Here is a 20,365-nt window from a genome sequence, read left to right as displayed (position 1 = left end):
GTCTCCTGCTTAACCCTCAGCTAGTACAGACTTTAAAATGTAGCCAATTTCCGCTAGCTATAAAATCAAAGAATGCTTTGACAGACACTGAGCTACTCCGTGGGCCTCTTTTGTCTCAGCACTGCCTTCTTGAGGCAGTAAGTCAAGTCCATTAGTAATTAATCACTGAGGGCCCCAGTTTGGGACATCCCTTCAGAACTGTGAGTAGTTGCGATATCCCTCAATATTTAAATAACCCAGGATGCTTTCACTCAATAATGAGTAGCCAATCTGTTTTGATAACTTGAACTGCTCATCAATAAATATGATCATTGCAGCTAAATGAACCCTGGGTTCAGTTATTCACATCAGAAGCATCTGAGAGATAGGCAGTGACATTGCAGATCTGACTAGAGGAAAATAGCTGCAATCTTTCTTCCCCTCCTTTCCCCCCCCCCCCCCCCCCCCAAAATAAAATCCATGGTCGTTGCTTTTCCCCCTTTTTTGAAAAGCCTTGGTTGACACAGATTTAACCCCTTGTGTGAGAATCCTAGTGGTGCATAAGAATGATAAAACTCCATGAGTAACCCAGTGGAAAGAGGAGGTGTTGTGGAGGATGAGCTGAGTATTCTAGATCTGTAATTGGAGGTGTTGTGACTATTTGTTTCTTTTCTCTTTTTGCAGGGATTTATCTCTTTCCTTTTTCCCTGCCTTACCATAGACCACCTCTACATGTCCTCAGATGAGTGTCTGTTTCTGGAAGACGAGTGTTCCCTCACGGATGGTGAGTTATATATGTTCGAAGGGTCTTCGTGAAGAGTAATTAATGTAGGCCTGGGTTCACCAATTGTTCGTCTGTCTTCTCACCTGCTCCCTGTTAATGCCGACGAGGTTAAATTTTAGCTCACCATCAGTTAGTGCTGTACTGAGTCTTATTGTCACTCTGATCCAGCTGTTTGAATTCCGGGTACTAATTTGGAAGTTCTGTCATGCAGGGTGATTTTCTTTCTTTTATCTGAAGTAAAACTTTAACATCTCTGATTTATACCAGAAAACTACAATATCTTCAGCAAGACTATAAACCCTATAGCACAGAGAGCTTGTACAATTCTGAATAAGTGGAAACAGCTACACTGAGAGGGTAGAGGAGGAGAATGTGAACAATGCAGTAAAGGTCTCTATCACTGAGAGTCCTACATTGATGAGATTCTGGCCCCTGTTTGGTACATATCTCAGTGAAGTAACTTTTTTTTCCTTTTACAGTTGTTAGTCAGTGTGGTTGAGAGCAGGTACATGAGCGCAGAGCAGCAAATGAATTTGGGCCCTTGCTGGTCTGTATGGTTCGGTGATTCATTAATTCCAAGAGTCAGAGTGCACACACAGTTTTCAGAGCACCACTTGATGTTGTTGGAGTGTGTGTTTCTTGAGACACAAGGTAAACTGTAGGTGGCATTTTCCCTTGGTGTCGGACATCAGATGTAAAGTCCACAAGTAGGTCTTTCTGTCCCATTCAGGCTTGTCCTGCTGTAGTATCAGCAGTTACTGGCACCTCCTGATTGGTGGATAGAAATCCAATGCCGAAGACTTTGATCAATCTGCACGGTGGCCAGTCGAAGTATTTCAGGAACAAAAACAAGAAATGCTGGAAATACTCAGCAGGTCTGGCAGCATCTGTGGAGAGAGAAGCAGAGTTAACATTTCAGGTCAGTGACCCTTTATCAGAACCTGATGTCACTGACCTGAAACGTTAACTCTGCTTCTCTTTCCACAGATGCTGCCAGACCTGAGTATTTCCAGCATTTCTTGTTTTTATTTCAGATTTCCAGCATCTGCAGTATTTTGCTTTTATATTGAAGTATTTCAGGAGTTCTACCCACCCTGAACCTGTGATCCAGAGTGAGCCTGTTACAGTGCACAACTGGGGACTGGGCCTCTCGGGTGTGTAGAGCTCCAGAAATGCATCTACTTAACACTTGTGTGGATTGAGCAGGGTCTGCCACATTGTGTTACTATCCATCCAGAGAATACGAGGGGCTTCTTCATGGTTTTTAAGTGATAATCCAGAGTCTGGTGGTTGATTATATGTAAATACAACATGGAATTGCCACAAACCTTCACAGTCCTCTTCCGTGCGGAATCTTTCTCTCCTTTTTCTCTTCGTCTGAGAGAGATAACTCTGAACAATAACTCTTTTTGTTTGTTTTTTTTTAAGACCAGTGCATTGTCATCCATTAGTTTTGAGGTCTCGAATTTGCTTCATACAGATGTCTGGCCGCCTTGTACATCTCATGGTGGCCAAAGTGAGGGCTGTTGTCTGTGCAACATGTAAAGGGCTCCATTTGTGTTCCCTTAGATCCAGATGTAGCGAGGGACCTGCATCGATTAGTACAGTGCCTCAGGCTTGTGGGAGATTCCATCACTGTGGAAATGGCATCATTAATGGAAACAGCAGTGAGCCACCTGCATCCACCAGAAAAGGCTGCTGAACAGATCCTGGAGTACCTACTGGCTAGAGACAAGTGAGTAAGACTGGTGGTGCCGCATTTTGTTTGTCCTTGAATCCTGCTCTTTACTTGGACAAAAGATGACAGTTGGATAGAAAGGTGCTGCTGACAATGCCCGGCTGTAAGTTCGTCATTTTCAGTTGTGGCAGGGATTGTAGTTTCTTTCCTTGCTTCATTTCTTACCCTGTCATTGGAAGACATTGGAATCTTGCTGGGGTATGGGATCCAGAAATGCCTGCTGCCTTTCAGGAGTGTGCTGAAGTGATTGTTTATGTGGATGCCAATTTTGAATGCTAGTAGATTATTTGGCAGTGAGCATCATCACTGCTAAAGCCCACACTGAGCTCTGTCAATCTGCTCAGTTCAGGGACTGTGCATCATCCAAACCGCTAGCAAGGTGCACTTTCCAGGCTTGTGGAAAGTATAGCCAGATGAGGAGGCTTCAGTAACCATCTGCCAAAGCCACGATATCAGAGCAGCCGTCCACAGTAAGGGGGTGGATGGCAAGGGCCTCGTTCACAAACAGTGGACATTCTGGAGGGAAATGTAGAGGGGGATCATGATTGTTAAACTGCTGACCGTCTTGGGAGGTAGTGAGGGACGGGAGTGAGGTTGACGAGGTTGCCCATTGGTTGGAATTGGAGTGTTAATTTTGTGGACGGCACTGGCGTGTGTTGTGTGTGGCCCAGATTTACAGGTGGCAACAGTTTTTTTTTTGATCATCAGTTTGCCTTGGCTTTTTGCACCAGAAGAAATGAAAAAAGCATAGACAAGTGGATGGCTGTGTCCTTTCATAGGCTATCCAGTGTCCGCAGGATGAAAGGGTTATCCCATTGGGTATCTCTCAATCTGGTGACTACACTCCATTCTGTTGTATTAAGCTGGAAATTATTTAAACATTTTTAGCCGTGAAAATGCTCAGAAACATTGGAATTCATTGATCGGAGGAACTGGTTACGCTGCACAAGGTATTACCCGTGTTTGGACCTAGTGGTGATAGACTACTTTTCCATTAACGTGACATCCTTATTCTCGGGATTTGTGCCATGCTGACAAGAATGGAGTTTATTCCGCATCCTTAGTTTCCAAGTAGTTCGTGGTGGATCTTCTTGGCCCACTGTTCTCCATGTGGTCATGATGCTCCCACAATGGTGCTGAATAGATAATTCCAGGATCCCTTGATTCTCCAGTGATATTGAAGAAGCAGATGATGTGGTACTGTGAGATGACAATATTCTCTTGATCTTGAGGTTCTTGTACATCTCTATATGGTAGAGATCACAGGGCTGGGAGGCCCTGTTGAAATAAGCTTGCTCTAGGTAGTGGTGAAGGGCGAAGGACTCTTTTTAAAAAGGAAAATATAGCAATTTTAAACAGGGGTTTAGATTGTAGTGGAGTTCTCTGATTATTCCCCTGTCTTGCCTAGTTGTGATTGGGTTTGCTGTGCTGCCTTGCAGCTCTTCCCCATTGGATTGTGAAGCTGGCCTTCAAGATCTAAAAATCAGTTTAATAATTTCTCTCCCTCTTGTGTTTCATTAGTGAGACTCATATGGAACTTCAAAGTAAATTGCAGGATATTCGCAACCCAGGGAACACAATCCAGTTGCTGCTGCGGGAAATGGACCACGAGGGTGACCTGGACACAGGCGATGGTATGGGACGGTTCCTGGGGTGAAGGCTGTGTGGTAATCTAGGGAGCTGAAAATTCGAACATCTGTCAGAAGCTGAAGCTGATTAGTTTATGGTCTGCTCGAAAGTATTTGTGAAACAAACAGCATCTTTTCAGTAAATGACTGTGGACTTGCCCTCTGCATGCATTGGTGGGTTATATATGTTCGAATGGAGCATGGTAAAGGTGATGCCCTCTGATAACTTTGCTGTGGGCTCGAGGTTGGCTGTAGCTCTCTGCCTTCCTGATAGAATTATACTGTCTGGTATTTTAGCCTCTAAACCAGTAATCAAATGTTATGGACTAAGTTGCAGAAGAGGCTTTCTTTTGTGTTATCAAGTTGGACCCCATCAGACATTGATGTTGCAAATTGCCGTGGAGCTATGGAAACAGATCTACCCGAAGGCCTTTACTACTTTAGTCATTGTCAGGGAGGGTGAGAGCAGACTAGAATGACTTTGTGCTGTTGTGTGGTCTCATTTAGCTCTTCTGATGTCAACTGGGCCCTTTCCATTGTTGTACATATCCATTACAGTAAGGTGAATAAGTCTGCCTTTGCAGTTTGAAAGTGCTGCCTATATAAACTGCACATTTGGTTATGTTGTGAACGGAGCAAGACTCCTGTGTTGCATTATCTTTCTCCCTTCCCTTACTTGGTCTTGCATAACATGCCAAACCCAGTCAAAATGGACAATGACCTGTCCCCTGGATCTCTGCTCTGAATTGGCTGATGGGAGGTGCATGATAATACTCTGGGTTAACGGCTCTGTGCAGTTCTTCCCACATCCACATAGCTGCAGTATTAGCATACTAGATAGGGGGCTCTGGGCACACCTGTGTGGTCCCATTGAAACTGTATTAGATTATAGCATGTTCTGCTGGCTACCTGTGTTGTATTTTAGTATTAACTTCAAACTTATTTTATTTTTCATTCTGCTTTTTCCAGCTCAGCCTCTGCACATCCGGATGAGCATGGCCCAGTTTTATGGCAGCAATGTTGCCATTAATATTGTGTGTCAGGCAGCATACCACATGTCCATGACTCGGTTCCTCATCTGTCGTGACCTGCTGATTTTGGAGCAGCTAATGTTGCACCTAGGAGACGGTGTAAGTATCCTTGTATGGCTCATTACAGTCTCACATCCTCCCCAGGATGCATTGTCTTACCCCTTCAAGCTGCTGGCTATTGACTGGCTAGTGGTAGATCTCAAACTTGTCCTGTTGGCTGTGATGTATATTCTCTCCAATTATTACAGCTTATCTCCTTGGTTTGAGATATATTTTGTCTCCATTTATTAACATTTGGATGGAGCAATAAGTTTGCATTTAACATCTGTTGTAGTCGTCATTCCAAAGTAACTGTTTTCAAGGCTTTTAGTTGCTGTTCTCTAAGTGAGTGTAGCTCTGTTTCGATTTTCCGTTCACAAGTATCCAGCATGTTAAAAGTGGGATAAGAGGCATTCCTTTCAAAGCAATCTCCTAGCCCAGTGGCTGATGAGATTAGACCAATATTATCTCTCAGTTCGAGGCTGGTTGGGGAGAAGTTGGAGTGCTTCCAGTAATTTGAACCTACTGAAGTTATGAAATTCTAAACCCTCTCCCTGTCAATAATTCCTCAAACCTGTGCACCAAGAGCAATTGTTAAATCCTAAACTTGCTGTTCTTCAGGTGAATTTGGGAGCTGGTGGCTTTCTCTTACAGCTTCAACAGGATCTCATTCCTCGGACGTCTCTCCTTGTGTGTTCCTACTTTGTGGTGAGGTGGGCCAGTCGGACCTTGGCATCAGCAGTGCCCATTGACACGCTGTAAGTACGGTCAGGAGTGTGGGGAAGAAAGGGGGTGGTGATCTTTTCTAAAGACTTCATATCTTTCTTAACTTCTGTTTTAACTGCAGTAGTCACCCATTGCTTAAATGCTTGACTTTTATGTGAATGCCAACAGCCACACACTGGGTACTGAGATGCAGTTCTTTTTGAGGGGGATTATTTCACAATTGATAGCTAACACTAACTGTTCACCACCTGGGAGCTGGAGGCAAATCCAGCTCAGGTTTGGGAGAGGAAGGTAAAAATCCTTTATGGTCTTCTGTCTTGTAAGAGTCCTCTGTGATTTATACAATCAGTCCCATTACCCCTAGTCCAGCAGTAATTTCCACTGTGTCTCCAACTACAACATGGGTGTGGCAAATGGAAAGTTGATCTGAAGTAGGGGTTGAGGCAGGTTGTTAGAATAAAGTTAGAATAAAGCTTTACCTGTGCCCTGATCCTGCTTTACATACCTAGTCTAAAGATCCACTCATGAAGTGTTGCACACCCCAGCACACTCATTCCTCACCCTGAGCACCCATAAGAAAAATTGAGCAATATGTGACTTGCTGTTCCCTCGTCTGGTATCTCTAGTGATACAGAGCAGCATCAGCAGAGGGCCAGGAGTGGAGGAAACATTGAGTTTTCTACTGCTCTCCTGTGTGGGCTTTGGCTATCCTGATTCTATCTCCAGCAGAGATCAAAAAAGCCAGTTGTGGCATACTATTGGCAGTAGTTAAGAATGTTTGTTGCCTGGATTGCGCGCACCCTGGGTGGAAAGGGAGTTGTCTCTGTGGGCAAGTGTTAAAATGACGAGATGCAAGAGCATTTGTATAAGGTACGAACTGTTATGTCGTTTCAGGGAATCGAACCTGCGACAGTTGTCAGTGTTGGAGCTGACGGACACTAATGCCTTAACGTCACAACAGACAGGTGGGTACATCTGTAAAACCTCTGCCCTCTTGCAGCTGCTATAGTGGGTAATGAGCCTGTGGGAGTGCAGTAGTGTGCAAGCATGGAAAAGGTGTCTGGGCTCGCCACATTGTTTGTTGGAGGATAATGTATAAGGTAAGGATAAGGTAATGGAAACAGAAACAATAGGATTATTCAGAGTACGTTACATGCCATAAAGAGTGGCTTGGCATATAAGGGGGCAGGGTGGTGAGTGTGATGTGAGTTGGCATGCTGGAGGAAATGCTTGACAAGTTGAACAGTCTCTTCTGACTTTTCATCTTGTATTTGGCCTGTCCTCCTTCGGTTGCAACGTGAAAAGACAATCCAGCCCACTAGCCATGTGTGATTGCCTTAATGTAGACAAATGTAGGTCCCTTACAGTCAGAAACAGGGGAATTTATTATGGGGAACAAAGAAATGGTTGACCAACTAAATGCATACTTTGGTTCTGTCTTCACAAAGGAGGACACAAATACCATACCAGAAATGTTGGGGAACACAGGGCTTAGTGAGAGAGGAACTGAAGGAAATCAGTATTAGTAGAGAAATGGTGTTGGGGAAATTGATGGGATTGAAGGCTGATAAATCCCCAGGGCCTGATGGTATGCATCCCAGCGTACTTAAGGAAGTGGCCCTAGAAATGGTGGATGCATTGGTGATCATCTTCCAAGATTCTCTAGACTCTGGAACAGTTCTACAGATTGGAGAGTAGCTAATGCAACCCCACTATTTAAAAAGGGAGGTAGAGAGAAAGCAGGGAATTATAGACAAGTCAGCCTGACGTCGGTCGTGGGGAAAATTCTAGAGTCCATTATCAAAGATTTTATAGCCGAGCACTTGGAGAACAGTGGTAGAATCGGACAGAGTCAGCATGGATTTATGAAAGGGAAATCATGCTTGACAAATCTACTAGAATTCTTTGAGGATGCAACCGGTAGAGTTGATGAGGGGGAGCCAGTGGATGTGGTTTATTTGGACTTTCCGAAGGCTTTCGACAAAGTCCCACATAAGAGATTAGCGTGTAAAATTAAAGCGCATGGGATTGGGGGTAGTGTATTGCGATGGATAGAAAATTGGTTGGCAGACAGGAAACAAAGAGTAGGGATAAATGGGTCTTTTTCCGAATGGCAGGCAGTGACTAGTGGGCTACTGCAGGGATCGGTGCTAGGACCCCAGCTATTCACAATATACATTAATAATTTAGATGAGGGAACTAAATGTAATATCTCCAAATTTGCAGATGACACAAAACTGTGTGGGAGGGTGAGTTGTGAGGAGGATGCAGAGAGGCTTCAGGGTGATTTGGACAAGTTGAGTGAGTGGGCAAATGCATGGCAGATGTAGTATAATGCGGATAAATGTGAGGTTATCCACTTTGGTAGCAAAAACAGGAAGGCAGATTATTATCTGAACGGCTATAAACAGGCTATATGCAGCGAGACCTGGGTGTTCTTGGACATCAGTCGCTGAAGGTAAGCATGCAGGTGCAGCAGGCGGTAAAAAAGGCAAATGGTATGTTGGCCTTCATAACGAGAGGATTCGAGTACAGAAGCAGGGATGTCTTGCTGCAATTATACAGGGCCTTGGTGAGGCCACACCTGGAATATTGTGTGCAGTTTTGGTCTCCTTATCTGAGGAAGGATGTTCTTGCTATAGAGGGAGTGCAGCGAAGGTTTACCAGACTGATTCCTGGGATGGCGTGACTGACATATGAGGAGAGATTGTGTCGGTTAGGATTAGATTCGCTGGAGTTCAGAAGAGTGAGGGGGGATCTCGTAGAAACCTATAAAATTCTGACAGGACTTGACAAGGTAGATGCAGGAAGGATGTTCCCAATGGTGGGGGAGTCCAGAACCAGGGGTCGTGGTCTAAGGATACGGGGTAAACCATTCAGGACTGAGATGAGGAGAAATTTCTTCACCCAGAGAGTGGTGAGCCTGTGGAATTTGCTACCACAGAAAGCAGTTGAGGCCAAAACGTTGTATGTTTTCAAGAAGGAGTTAGATATAGCTCTTGGGATGAAAGGGATCAAAGGATATGGGGTGAAAGTGGGAACAGGCTACTGAGTTGGATGATCAGCCATGATCATAATGAATGGCGGAGCAGGCTCGAAGGGCTGAATGGCCTACTCCTATTTTCTATGTTTTCTATGTACAGCTTAGGTCAGTACTGCTATTAAGACATTATGAATTGATGCTTAGTGTGGCACCTATGGGATCTGCTCTGGTGGTTAATAAGGTATCTGAGTTTCTATCTTTACTTAACTGTGGTTTCTGGTCCTGCCTTTTAGTCTCCAGCCAACTGACGATGGCGGATTTGGTTAATATGGGCCAGTTATTTCTCTGTATTGATAACTTGTTTTCCAATCTTGGTTCATGTAATGCTGATGAATTGCTTTACCTGTTTTCCAGCCACCAGCCCAGGGACAGTGGTGGAATTGTTCTACCAGAATGTGGCCAGAAAACACATTCTTTCTCGGCTATTGTCCCAGGCCAATAGTCCTTTAAACCAGCCGGTGATCAGCTGGGTGCAGATTGGTATTGCCCTTACCAGCCACCTCTTGCAGTATTTGTATCCTTTAAAATGGTGGTGTGCACAGTACAGCAATGTGAAAATTTTCAACAGATTGCATGTTCATTTTAGGTGATGCCTCGTAAGAGAAGGGGACAAGCAACATTTGTGGAAGTGTAAGGGAAAATGATGCAAAGAATGACTGGGGAGAGTTTTTGAGGAAACTTTTCAAAGTGGAGAGAGGTGTAGAGAGTCAGAGAAGTTTAGGAAGAGTTCCAAAGAGTAGGACTGAGGTCAGAGGCTCTACCATCAGTGATGGGGCTGGTACAGAAGACGCAGGATTGAGCAACTGAGGTTTGCAGAGCTATTTGTAAATGGGGATGAGGATTTTGAACTCCAGTGGAGGTTAATGTGGAGGGGGTTGTTGAGGCAGCAGAAGTTGTTGAAAGACTAGATTTGGCATGCTGAAGTTTTGGACAAGTTGGAATTTTTGTATTGTGTAGCTTGGGAGAGGATGTTGCAGTAATAAAGTCTGGAGGTAAAGAGGGTTATGAGTTTCAGGGGCAGTGGGGCAGAGCTGTAAGTAAGCATTCAGGTGACTTGGAGTGGGGTTTGAGATGGTTCAGGATCAATTAGGACACTGAGGCAGTTGGGAAGCAGGATGGATTCAAGGACAAGTGCGCTGAGCTTATGACAGGAGCTGAAAAAGATGGTTTTGCTTTTCTCATTTCTGAATTGGATGAGGTTCTGATTTGCCCACGACGGACAGTCTGATAACATAGGTGGTTGAGGTTTGTACCAGAGAGGTAGAGCTGCCTGTTGCCCAGATGCTTGTGGAAGCTGATCTCGTGCTGCCTGACAGTGTCACTGAGATGCACGTTGGCGAGGAAATCAAATGCCATAGACAGAGGCATGGCATACCATGGTCATGATCACAACGATTATCACTGGAAATTATGACTGGCTTGGTTCAGTACTGTGGACATGGCAGTAGCCAGACTGGGGATTGTGTATTGTGGGAGATAGCAGTGTGGCAGTGGCTGGATGGTTACTAATTCAAGGATCTTTTGAATGCAGTTAACTGGAGGAGGTGACTCCACAAATATTCCCATCCTCAATGATGGGGGAGCCCAGCACATCAGTGTGGAAGGTAAGGCTGAAGCATTTGCAACAACCTTCAGCCAGAAGTGCCGAGTTGATGATCCATCTTGGCCTCTTCCAGAAGTCCCCAGCATCACATGCCAGACTTCAGCCAATTTGATTCACTCCACGTGATATCAAGAAACGACTGAAGCCACTGGATACTGCAAAGGCTATGGGCCCTGACAATATTCCGGCAATAGTATTGAAGACCTGTGCTCCAGAACTTCCACGCCCCTAGCCAAGCTGTTCCAGTACAGCTACACCACTGGCATCTACCCTGCAATGTGGAGAATTGCCCAGGTATGTCCTGGACACAAAAAGCAGGACAAGTCCAACCCGGCCAATTACTGCCCCATCAGCCTATTCTCAATCATCAGTAAAGTGATGAAAGGTGTCATCAACAGTGCCATCAAGCAGCACTTGCTTAGCAATAACCTGCTCAATGATGCTTTGTTTGGGTTCTGCCTGGGCCACTCAGCTCCTGACCTCATTACAGCCTTGGTTCAAACATGGACAAAAGAGCTGAACTCAAGAGGTGAGGTGAGAGTGACTACTCTTGACATCAAGGCAGCATTTGACTGAGTATGGCATCAAGGAGCCCTAGCAAAACTGGAGTCAATGGGAATCAGGGGAAAACTATCTGCTGGTTGGAGTCATACATGGCGCAAAGGAAGATGGTTGTGGTTGTTGGAGGTCAATCATCTGAGCTCCAGGACATCACTGCAGGAGTTCCTCAGGGTAGTGTCCTCGGCCCAACCATCTTCAGCTGCTTCATCAATGACCTTCCTTCAATCATAAGGTCAGAAGTGGGAATCTTCGCTGATGATTGCACAATGTTCAGAATCATTCGCAACTCCTCAGCTACTGAAGCAGTCCGTGTGGAAATGCAGCAAGACTTGGACAATATCTAGGCTTGGGCTGATGTGTGCCGTGAATGTTACTTGCCACTTAAGTGCCAGGCAATGACCATCTCCAACAAGTGAGAATCTAACCATCTCCCCTTGACATTCAATGGCATTACCATCGCTGGATCCCCCATTATCAAACATCCTAGGGACTACCATTGCCCAGAAACTGAACTGGAGTAGCCAAATAAATACCGTGGATACAAGAGCAGGTCAGAGGCTAGGAATCCTGCGACGAGTAACTCACCACCTGACTCTCCAAAGCCTGTCCACTATCTACAAGGCACAAGTCAGGAGTGTGATGGAATACTCTCCCCTTGCCTGGATGGGTGTAGCTCCAACAACACTCGAGAAGCTCGACACCATGCAGGACAAAGCAGCTCGCTTGATTGGCACCCCAACCACAAACATTCACTCCCTCCACCACCGATGCACAGTGGCAGCAGTGTGTACCATCTACAAGATGCACTGTAGCAACACACCAACGCTGTTTGGACAGCATTTTCCAAACCTACAACCTCTACCACCTAGAAGGGCAAAGGCAGCAGATGCATGGGAACACCACCACCTGCAAGTTCCCCTCCAAGTCGCACACCATCCTGATTTGGAACTATATCGCCGTGCCTTCACTGTGGCTGGGTCAAAATCCTGGAACTCCCTACCTCACAGCACTGTGAGTGTACCTACCTCACATTGACTGCAGCGGTTCAAGAAGGTAGCTCACCACCACCTTCTCAAGGGCAATTAGGGATGGGCAACAGCCTGGCTAGCGATGCCCACATCCCATGAATGAATTTTTAAAAAACTTGTGATAATCAGATAATCTGTTTTAGTAATGTTAGTTGAAGGGATAAATATTGGCCAGACCACCAGGGAGAACTTTCCTCTTAAGCTGTGCCATGGGACCTCTTGTGTCGACCTGAGAGGACAGACAGGTCGCCTCTCTTTAGTGTCTTATCTGAAAGATGACTTCCCACAATGCAGCATCCCTTAGCACACTATGCATATTAGGTTGTCCAGTGTACAGAGGGATCAGAGATCCTCTTGGTCTGTTTTTGGGGCTGACTGAAAGGTCAGGACCAGGATGCATTGGGAAGGCCACTCTTTCCAGGTCTTGTCCATATGAGGGTGATCATAGAGACCACACAATGGCCACTGATTATGTTTGAGGCCTTTTGTGACTAGAATATTGTCTGCTTTCTAAATCTGGTAAAATCAGATATTACTATAGAGCCCTTGTAGAGTATGTATTAATTTTATGGCATTGATTATACCCAAATGCCATTCTATGGGCTGAATTTTGAAAGCTTGCCACCTATCTCAGCGGTGAGTATCAAGAAAAGGTGCGGCGCACGCGCAACTTGTGCACCACTGAGCAGCTGCATTATTTCACGCGGCTCATTTACATGGATGGAGTGGAACGCCCGCCGCCAATGACATAGAAGGGGTTGCTGCTCTGTCCCCAGCAACGGCGTCTGGCACCATTTTTAAAGGGATTCAAGCCCTTCAGTGACATTTAGAATTTTTAAAGGTCCCAGTCTCTGGGTGATAGAAATAAAATTTTAATACAGCTTTGAATCCCATTTCCCAGCACACCATGAGTAATCTGTATATAAATTGCCCTCTTCCCCAGAAAAGAACTTTTATTTATATCCCAAACTCTTTTCTCCACCCGCCCCCCCCCCCCCCCACCCACAAAACTTTATTCCCTTTGACCCTCAACCCCTTCCTACCATCCCCTCAACCAATCGCATTTGTTTTTGCCGCTCTTTCTCTCTTTTCCCCCCCCAAGCAGTGTCACACCTCGGATCTTGAAGGCACGGGAGTTCCGGTCACCGGAATTCATTCATTAGAATATTTTTAAATCAAGGCTCTTCCGTCATAAAATGCGATGGGGCTTGCCTGGCATCAGGGTCCGTGGCTGGCCTCTCCGCCATGACCCCTGATGTTGGGGGGGCTGGTAAAATCCAGGCACATATGGTCTGTTTCAAAAAATGGCATCTGTGCTGTATACCTCTGATATGGCTTTGTGGATGGGTCAACATAAGAGAACTCTGTCATGACGTGTGGTTCTTGCTAAGATGAATGTAGTTTATAGTAAAATATGGTTCATTTTTTTTTTTAGCATTTCTAATGTGTCTCATGCTTTGCTCTTTTGGTAGCACTCTCTTCTAGTCAGTGGGTTCAAGCCCCACTCTTGAGTTGAGTATCTGATCTTGGCCAGATGTTCATTGCTTATTGCATGCACAGACTTTTGAGGTTTAAAGAAGAAAGATGAAATTTTATTAAAACTTAAAACATAAACTCTAATACAGTTCACGTCTGTGGATATACGACGCGCCCATGCTAGCATGCATCCGTGATATACACATGCAGATAGGAACATAAGAGATAAGGTGAAACAGTTTGAGGCAATATCTTGTTACGGTGCTTCGAGCTCACTATAGTCCTTTTGTAAGTAGTCTTGCTTTTCGTTGGGGCCCAGCTGTCGTCGTAAAACAGTGTTCATGTAGGAAACTTTTCTTTCTTTCAGTTTCATGTGTTTTCACAAGATTCAGTTCAATGGGAAGGAGTTGGAAGCAGGCAGGAGGGAGGTCTTCTTGCTTCAGTTCCAGGAGAGATCTTTACTCCATGAGCACAAGGCTTTGTCTCCGTTCAAATCCTTTGTTGGAAGTTCAAATTCAAAAACACTCAAGCCAGCTAGTCATGTGACTAAAACTGGTTTGACCACTTCTTTTGTGTATTGGGGAAGCAATGACTGGGCCCTTTTTGTTCCAACACTGCTTGTTACTATACAAAAATGTCAGGGGCTTGCAATTTTAGGTTTTAATGTTCATGTGCGAAATAGTGGGTGCTTCAATCTTGCTAGGTGGGAAGTTTGCCTGACGCTCATGAACAAGGAATCCCAGGTCCCTTTGGACACCAACACTTCCCAACCTCTCGCCATTTAGGAAGTACTCTGCCTTGCTTTTTTTTTCTACCAAAGTGGATCACTTTACATTTATTCACATTATATTCCATCTGCCATGTTCTTGCCCATTCACTTGGTCTGTCCAAGTCCCCTTGAAGCCTCCTTGCATTCTCCTCACAACTTACATTCCCTCCTAGTTTTGTGTCATCAGCAAATTTGGAAATAGTACATTTGATCCCCACATCCAAATCATTTATATAGATTGTGAACAGCTATGGCCCAAGCACTGATCCCTGTAGTACTCCATTAGTAACAGCCTGCTATCCTGAGAATGACCTGTTTATTTCTACTACTCTACTTTCTGTCTGTTAATCAATTCTCAATCCATAGCAGTATTTTACTCCCAATCCTATATGCTCTAATTTTGTTTATGAACCTTATCAAAAGCCTTCTGAAAATCCAAATACACCACATCCACTGGTTCTCCTTTATCTATGCAGCAAGTAACATCCTCAGAAAACTTCAACAGGTTTGTCAAACATGATTTCCCTTTGATAAATCCATATTGACTCTGCCCAATCATATCATTATTTTCCAAGTGTCCAGTTATCACATCCTTTATAATGGATTCCGACATTTTCCCTACTACTGCTGACTTCAAACTAACAGGTCTGTAGTTCTCTGTTTTCTCTCTCGCTCCTTTCTTAAATAGTGGGATTACATTTGCTACTTTCCAGGCCACAGGAACCCTTCCAGAATCTATAGAATTTTGAAAGATAACCACCAGTGCATCCACTATCTCTATAGCCACCTCCTTCAATATTCTCAGATATAGCTCATCTGGTGCAGGGGATTTATCAACTTTCAGTCCAATTAATTTTTCGAGTACTCTCTCTTTATTGATACTACTTTTTCAGTTCCTCGCTTTTGTAATTCCCTTGGTTCTCTGGTATTTCTCGGAGATTTTCTGTATCTTCCTCTGTGAAGACAGACATAAAGTAATTGTTTAGTCTCTCCACCATTTTCCATTCTCCACCGCAAATTCTCCTGTCTCTGCCTGCAATGGACCCACATTTGTCCTTGATAATCTTTTCCTTTTCACATACCTAAAGAAGTTTTTACAGTCTGTATTTATGTCTCACTAGATTGCATTCATATTCTCTCTCCCTTTCCTTTATCAGTTTCTTGGTCTTCCTTTGCTGAATTTTAAATTGCTCCCAATCCTCAGGCTTGCCACTTTTTCTGGCAACCTTATAAGCCACTTCCTTTGATCGAATGCAATCTTTTGACTTTTGTTAGCCACGGTTGATTCACCTTTCCTGTTGGCTTTTGTGGCTTAGAGGAGTGCACTGTTAATTCAGTTCCACTTCTCCACAGGTCACAACATAATTTAAATTTTCCCACTTACCGAAAGAGTCAATCAGATACTCTCATTTTCTCCCAGAATAAAGCACACCAACCAGATTTCTTTAATAAACAACTAAATTTTCCATTTATTATAAACCAAGTATTAACCAATAATGAAGTAAAACATTGACACAAATGGAAATATTAAAGCCCCTTATTTTATCCTAGCCGTCATACACACACACATCCATACACAACCAGTTAACCGGGAAATAAAAAAGGTCTTTTTTTTACAGCTGTTACAAAGAAGTAGAAGGAATAAAAAAACACTTAAGACTGAAAAGATGGTATGGAAGTCCTTTGTTTTGATGAGGTGTCCCAAAGGCAAATAGTCTGTCAATGGAATCTTCCTAGAACAGTTCTTTCCTGGCGATGTTGATGATCAGTCTGGGTAGGCTTCACAAAGATGCAGCACAGAAAGCTCCAGTCAGGATTTAAAGCAGGAAACAGCAATAAGGATTTTAGGTCTGATAGCAGCAATATAGCAGTAAAGGTTTCTTTAAAGACAGGAAATAGTAGAACTTGAAGCAGGAATTATTTAAAGATGCAGAGATCCTTCAAATACAGGAAATATATCAGCTGTCTTCTCCTGGCAGGCACACAGCAACTCCTTTTCTGTTTTTAGCCAAACCAACTGGCTTTCAACAGTTCAAAATGAAACTAAATTGTTCTGAAACAAGTCCTATGACAACCATAAATCTTGGTTTGTCATTCCCTTGCAAACATCCTTTCAGAGTCGAAAGCACAACCTCCTGCTGGGTTATTTGCAAACAGATGCTTTCCAGTAAGACTTGTTTACCAGCCAACTTTCTGTTGACCTTTCCTTTTGTTAAAACACCAAGTTCAGCAATCTCCATATGACTCAATGTCCAGAATTGAACTATAAGTTCTTTAAGACATTTATTTTACAGAAGAAACTGAAGCAGTCTCGTAACAGTTAGCCACGTTTGACTCCCCTTTCCTGTTGGGGTTTTGTGGCTTCGAGGAATGTATATTTGTTGTAGACCATGTAATACTTCCTTCAGTACTAACATCCGCAGCACTTAAAGCAGCCAGAAGTACTGCACAAAGAACAGCTAGGCGTTGCGCAAACGACTACTGGCAACACCTATGCAGTCATATTCAGCTGGCCTCAGACACCGGAAACATCAGAGGAATGTATGATGGCATGAAGAGAGCTCTTGGGCCAACCATCAAGAAGATCACCCCCCTCAAATCTAAATCGGGGGACATAATCACTGACCAACGCAAACAGATGGACCGCTGGGTTGAGCACTACCTAGAACTGTACTCCAGGGAGAATGCTGTCACTGAGACTGCCCTCAATGCAGCCCAGCCTCTACCAGTCATGGATGAGCTGGACATACAGCCAACCAAATCGGAACTCAGTGATGCCATTGATTCCCTAGCCAGCGGAAAAGCCCCTGGGAAGGACAGCATTACCCCTGAAATAATCAAGAGTGCCAAGCCTGCTATACTCTCAGCACTACATGAACTGCTATGCCTGTGCTGGGACGAGGGAGCAGTACCCCAGGACATGCGCGATGCCAACATCATCACCCTCTATAAAAACAAAGGTGACCGCGGTGACTGCAACAACTACCGTGGAATCTCCCTGCTCAGCATAGTGGGGAAAGTCTTTGCTCGAGTCGCTCTGAACAGGCTCCAGAAGCTGGCCGAGCGCGTCTACCCTGAGGCACAGTGTGGCTTTCGTGCAGAGAGATCGACTATTGACATGCTGTTCTCCCTTCGTCAGATACAGGAGAAATGCCGTGAACAACAGATGCCCCTCTACATTGCTTTCATTGATCTCACCAAAGCCTTTGACCTCGTCAGCAGACGTGGTCTCTTCAGACTACTAGAAAAGATCGGATGTCCACCAAAGCTACTAAGTATCATCACCTCATTCCATGACAATATGAAAGGCACAATTCAACATGGTGGCTCCTCATCAGAGCCCTTTCCTATCCTGAGTGGTGTGAAACAGGGCTGTGTTCTCGCACCCACACTTTTTGGGATTTTCTTCTCCCTGCTGCTTTCACATGCGTTCAAATCCTCTGAAGAAGGAATTTTCCTCCACACAAGATCAGGGGGCAGGTTGTTCAACCTTGCCCGTCTAAGAGCGAAGTCCAAAGTACGGAAAGTCCTCATCAGAGAACTCCTCTTTGCTGACGATGCTGCTTTAACATCTCACACTGAAGAATGCCTGCAGAGTCTCATCGACAGGTTTGCGTCTGCCTGCAATGAATTTGGCCTAACCATCAGCCTCAAGAAAACGAACATCATGGGGCAGGATGTCAGAAATGCTCCATCCATCAATATTGGCGACCACGCTCTGGAAGTGGTTCAAGAGTTCACCTACCTAGGCTCAACTATCACCAGTAACCTGTCTCTAGATGCAGAAATCAACAAGCGCATGGGTAAGGCTTCCACTGCTATGTCCAGACTGGCCAAGAGAGTGTGGGAAAATGGCGCACTGACACGGAACACAAAAGTCCGAGTGTATCAGGCCTGTGTCCTCAGTACCTTGCTCTACGGCAGCGAGACCTGGACAACGTATGCCAGCCAAGAGCGACGTCTCAATTCATTCCATCTTCGCTGCCTTCGGAGAATACTTGGCATCAGGTGGCAGGACTATATCTCCAACACAGAAGTCCTTGAAGCGGCCAACACCCCCAGCTTATACACACTACTGAGTCAGCGGCGCTTGAGATGGCTTGGCCATGTGAGCCGCATGGAAGATGGCAGGATCCCCAAAGACACATTGTACAGCGAGCTCGCCACTGGTATCAGACCCACCGGCCGTCCATGTCTCCGTTATAAAGACGTCTGCAAACGCGACATGAAATCGTGTGACATTGATCACAAGTCGTGGGAGTCAGTTGCCAGCATTCGCCAGAGCTGGCGGGCAGCCATAAAGACAGGGCTAAATTGTGGCGAGTCGAAGAGACTTAGTAGTTGGCAGGAAAAAAGACAGAGGCGCAAGGGGAGAGCCAACTGTGCAACAGCCCCAACAAACAAATTTCTCTGCAGCACCTGTGGAAGAGCCTGTCACTCCAGAATTGGCCTTTATAGCCACTCCAGGCGCTGCTTCACAAACCACTGACCACCTCCAGGCGCGTATCCATTGTCTCTCGAGATAAGGAGGCCCAAAAGAAACTAGCTATTGCCTGTCTACTGTCAAATCTTTTAATGTGTATTCCCAATCCACCATAGCCCTCGTACCTTCATAGTTTCCTTTGTTTAGATTCAAGACCCTAGTTTCAGAATGAACTATATCTCTTTCAAACTTAATGTAAAATTCTATCATATTGTGATCACTGTCTCCTCATGGCTCTTTTTACAGCAAGGTTATTAATTAGCTCTTTCTCATTACATAATACTAAATCTAAAATAGTCTGATCCCTTCTTGGTTCCTCAACATACTGCTCCAGAAACCCATCTTGTACAAACTCCAGGAATTCATCCTGCACAGTATTGATGCTAAATAGGTTTACCCAATCTATATGTAAATTTAAGTTGCCCATTATTACTGTATTGCCCATGCTACATGCAACTTTAACTTCCTGATTTATACTGTGCCCAACATTATCATTCTAGTTTGGCCTAGAAACTACTCCCACCAATGCTGCTTCTTGGCTCCACCCAAACTGAGTCTACATCTTGCTCCTTTGATCTAAGATCCTCTCTCACTAATGTGCTGATCTTGGCCCTTATCAACAGCGTGACACCACCTCCTTTTCCCCTCCGCCTATCCCTACTAAATGACTGATATCCCTGAGTATTCAGTTCCCAGTCCTGGTCCTGTAACCACGTCTCTGTTATGGCAATTAAATCATACCCATTTACCTCTGTTTGTGCCTTCAAATCATCCACCTTGTTGTGAACACTGTATGCATTCAAATAGAGTGCCCTTAACTTTGTCTTAACATTATTTCTCATTCTGATCCTATTTGATGTTTGCCTTCATTTTGTCTGCCTACTAATTTCACTTACTACTTTTCTACTTCCTGTTACCAATTTTGCTTCCCTCCAATCTGAGCGCTCTCTCAGGTTTCCAACCCCCTGCCAATCTAGTTTAAATCCTCCCCAACACACTATCATATCTCCCTGTGAGGATGTTCGTCCCGGTCCTGCTAAGGGCAACATGTCCATCTTGTACAGGTCCCACCTACTCCAGAACCGGTCCCAAAGCCTCAGAAATCTCTTGCACCAATTCTTCAGCCAATTCTTCAATTGCTCAATCCTCCTATTCCTGTGCTCACGAGTGCATGGTGCTGGGAGAATTCTGAGATTACTGCTTTTGAGGTGCTTTTTAATCTCTTTCCTAACTCCTAAACTCTTTCAGGACCTCATCCCTCTTCATTGTCAGGTGGTACCAATGTGGACCATGACCTCAGGCTGTTCACCCTTCCCCAGAATTTCCTGCAGCTGCTCTGTGACATCCTTGACCCTGGCACCAGGGAGGCAACATGCTATCCTGGAGTCACGTCTACGGCCGCAGAAATGCTTGTCTATTCCCCTAACTAAGGAATCCCGTACCACTATTGCCCTTGCACTCTTCTTTCTCCCTTCCT

General features: G+C 44.7%; 1 protein-coding gene across 1 annotated transcript in view; it reads left to right on the top strand.

Moving 5' to 3' along the window:
- nup160 (nucleoporin 160) overlaps positions 1-20,365 on the top strand; it is a 115,189-nt gene that overhangs the window by 37,067 nt on the left and 57,757 nt on the right. Inside the window, exons 14-20 of the mRNA XM_068045911.1 lie at positions 664-763; positions 2,333-2,498; positions 4,023-4,135; positions 5,099-5,259; positions 5,821-5,957; positions 6,820-6,890; positions 9,323-9,482. Of these exons, the coding sequence (XP_067902012.1) occupies positions 664-763; positions 2,333-2,498; positions 4,023-4,135; positions 5,099-5,259; positions 5,821-5,957; positions 6,820-6,890; positions 9,323-9,482 (908 nt within the window). The remainder of the gene's footprint in view (positions 1-663; positions 764-2,332; positions 2,499-4,022; positions 4,136-5,098; positions 5,260-5,820; positions 5,958-6,819; positions 6,891-9,322; positions 9,483-20,365) is intronic.

Source organism: Heterodontus francisci, chromosome 14, assembly GCF_036365525.1.
Source record: "Heterodontus francisci isolate sHetFra1 chromosome 14, sHetFra1.hap1, whole genome shotgun sequence".
NCBI classification, from domain to species: Eukaryota; Metazoa; Chordata; class Chondrichthyes; order Heterodontiformes; family Heterodontidae; genus Heterodontus; species Heterodontus francisci.
Note: the sequence above shows the minus strand (reverse complement) of the source record. Positions and strands in the feature narration are given on the sequence as shown.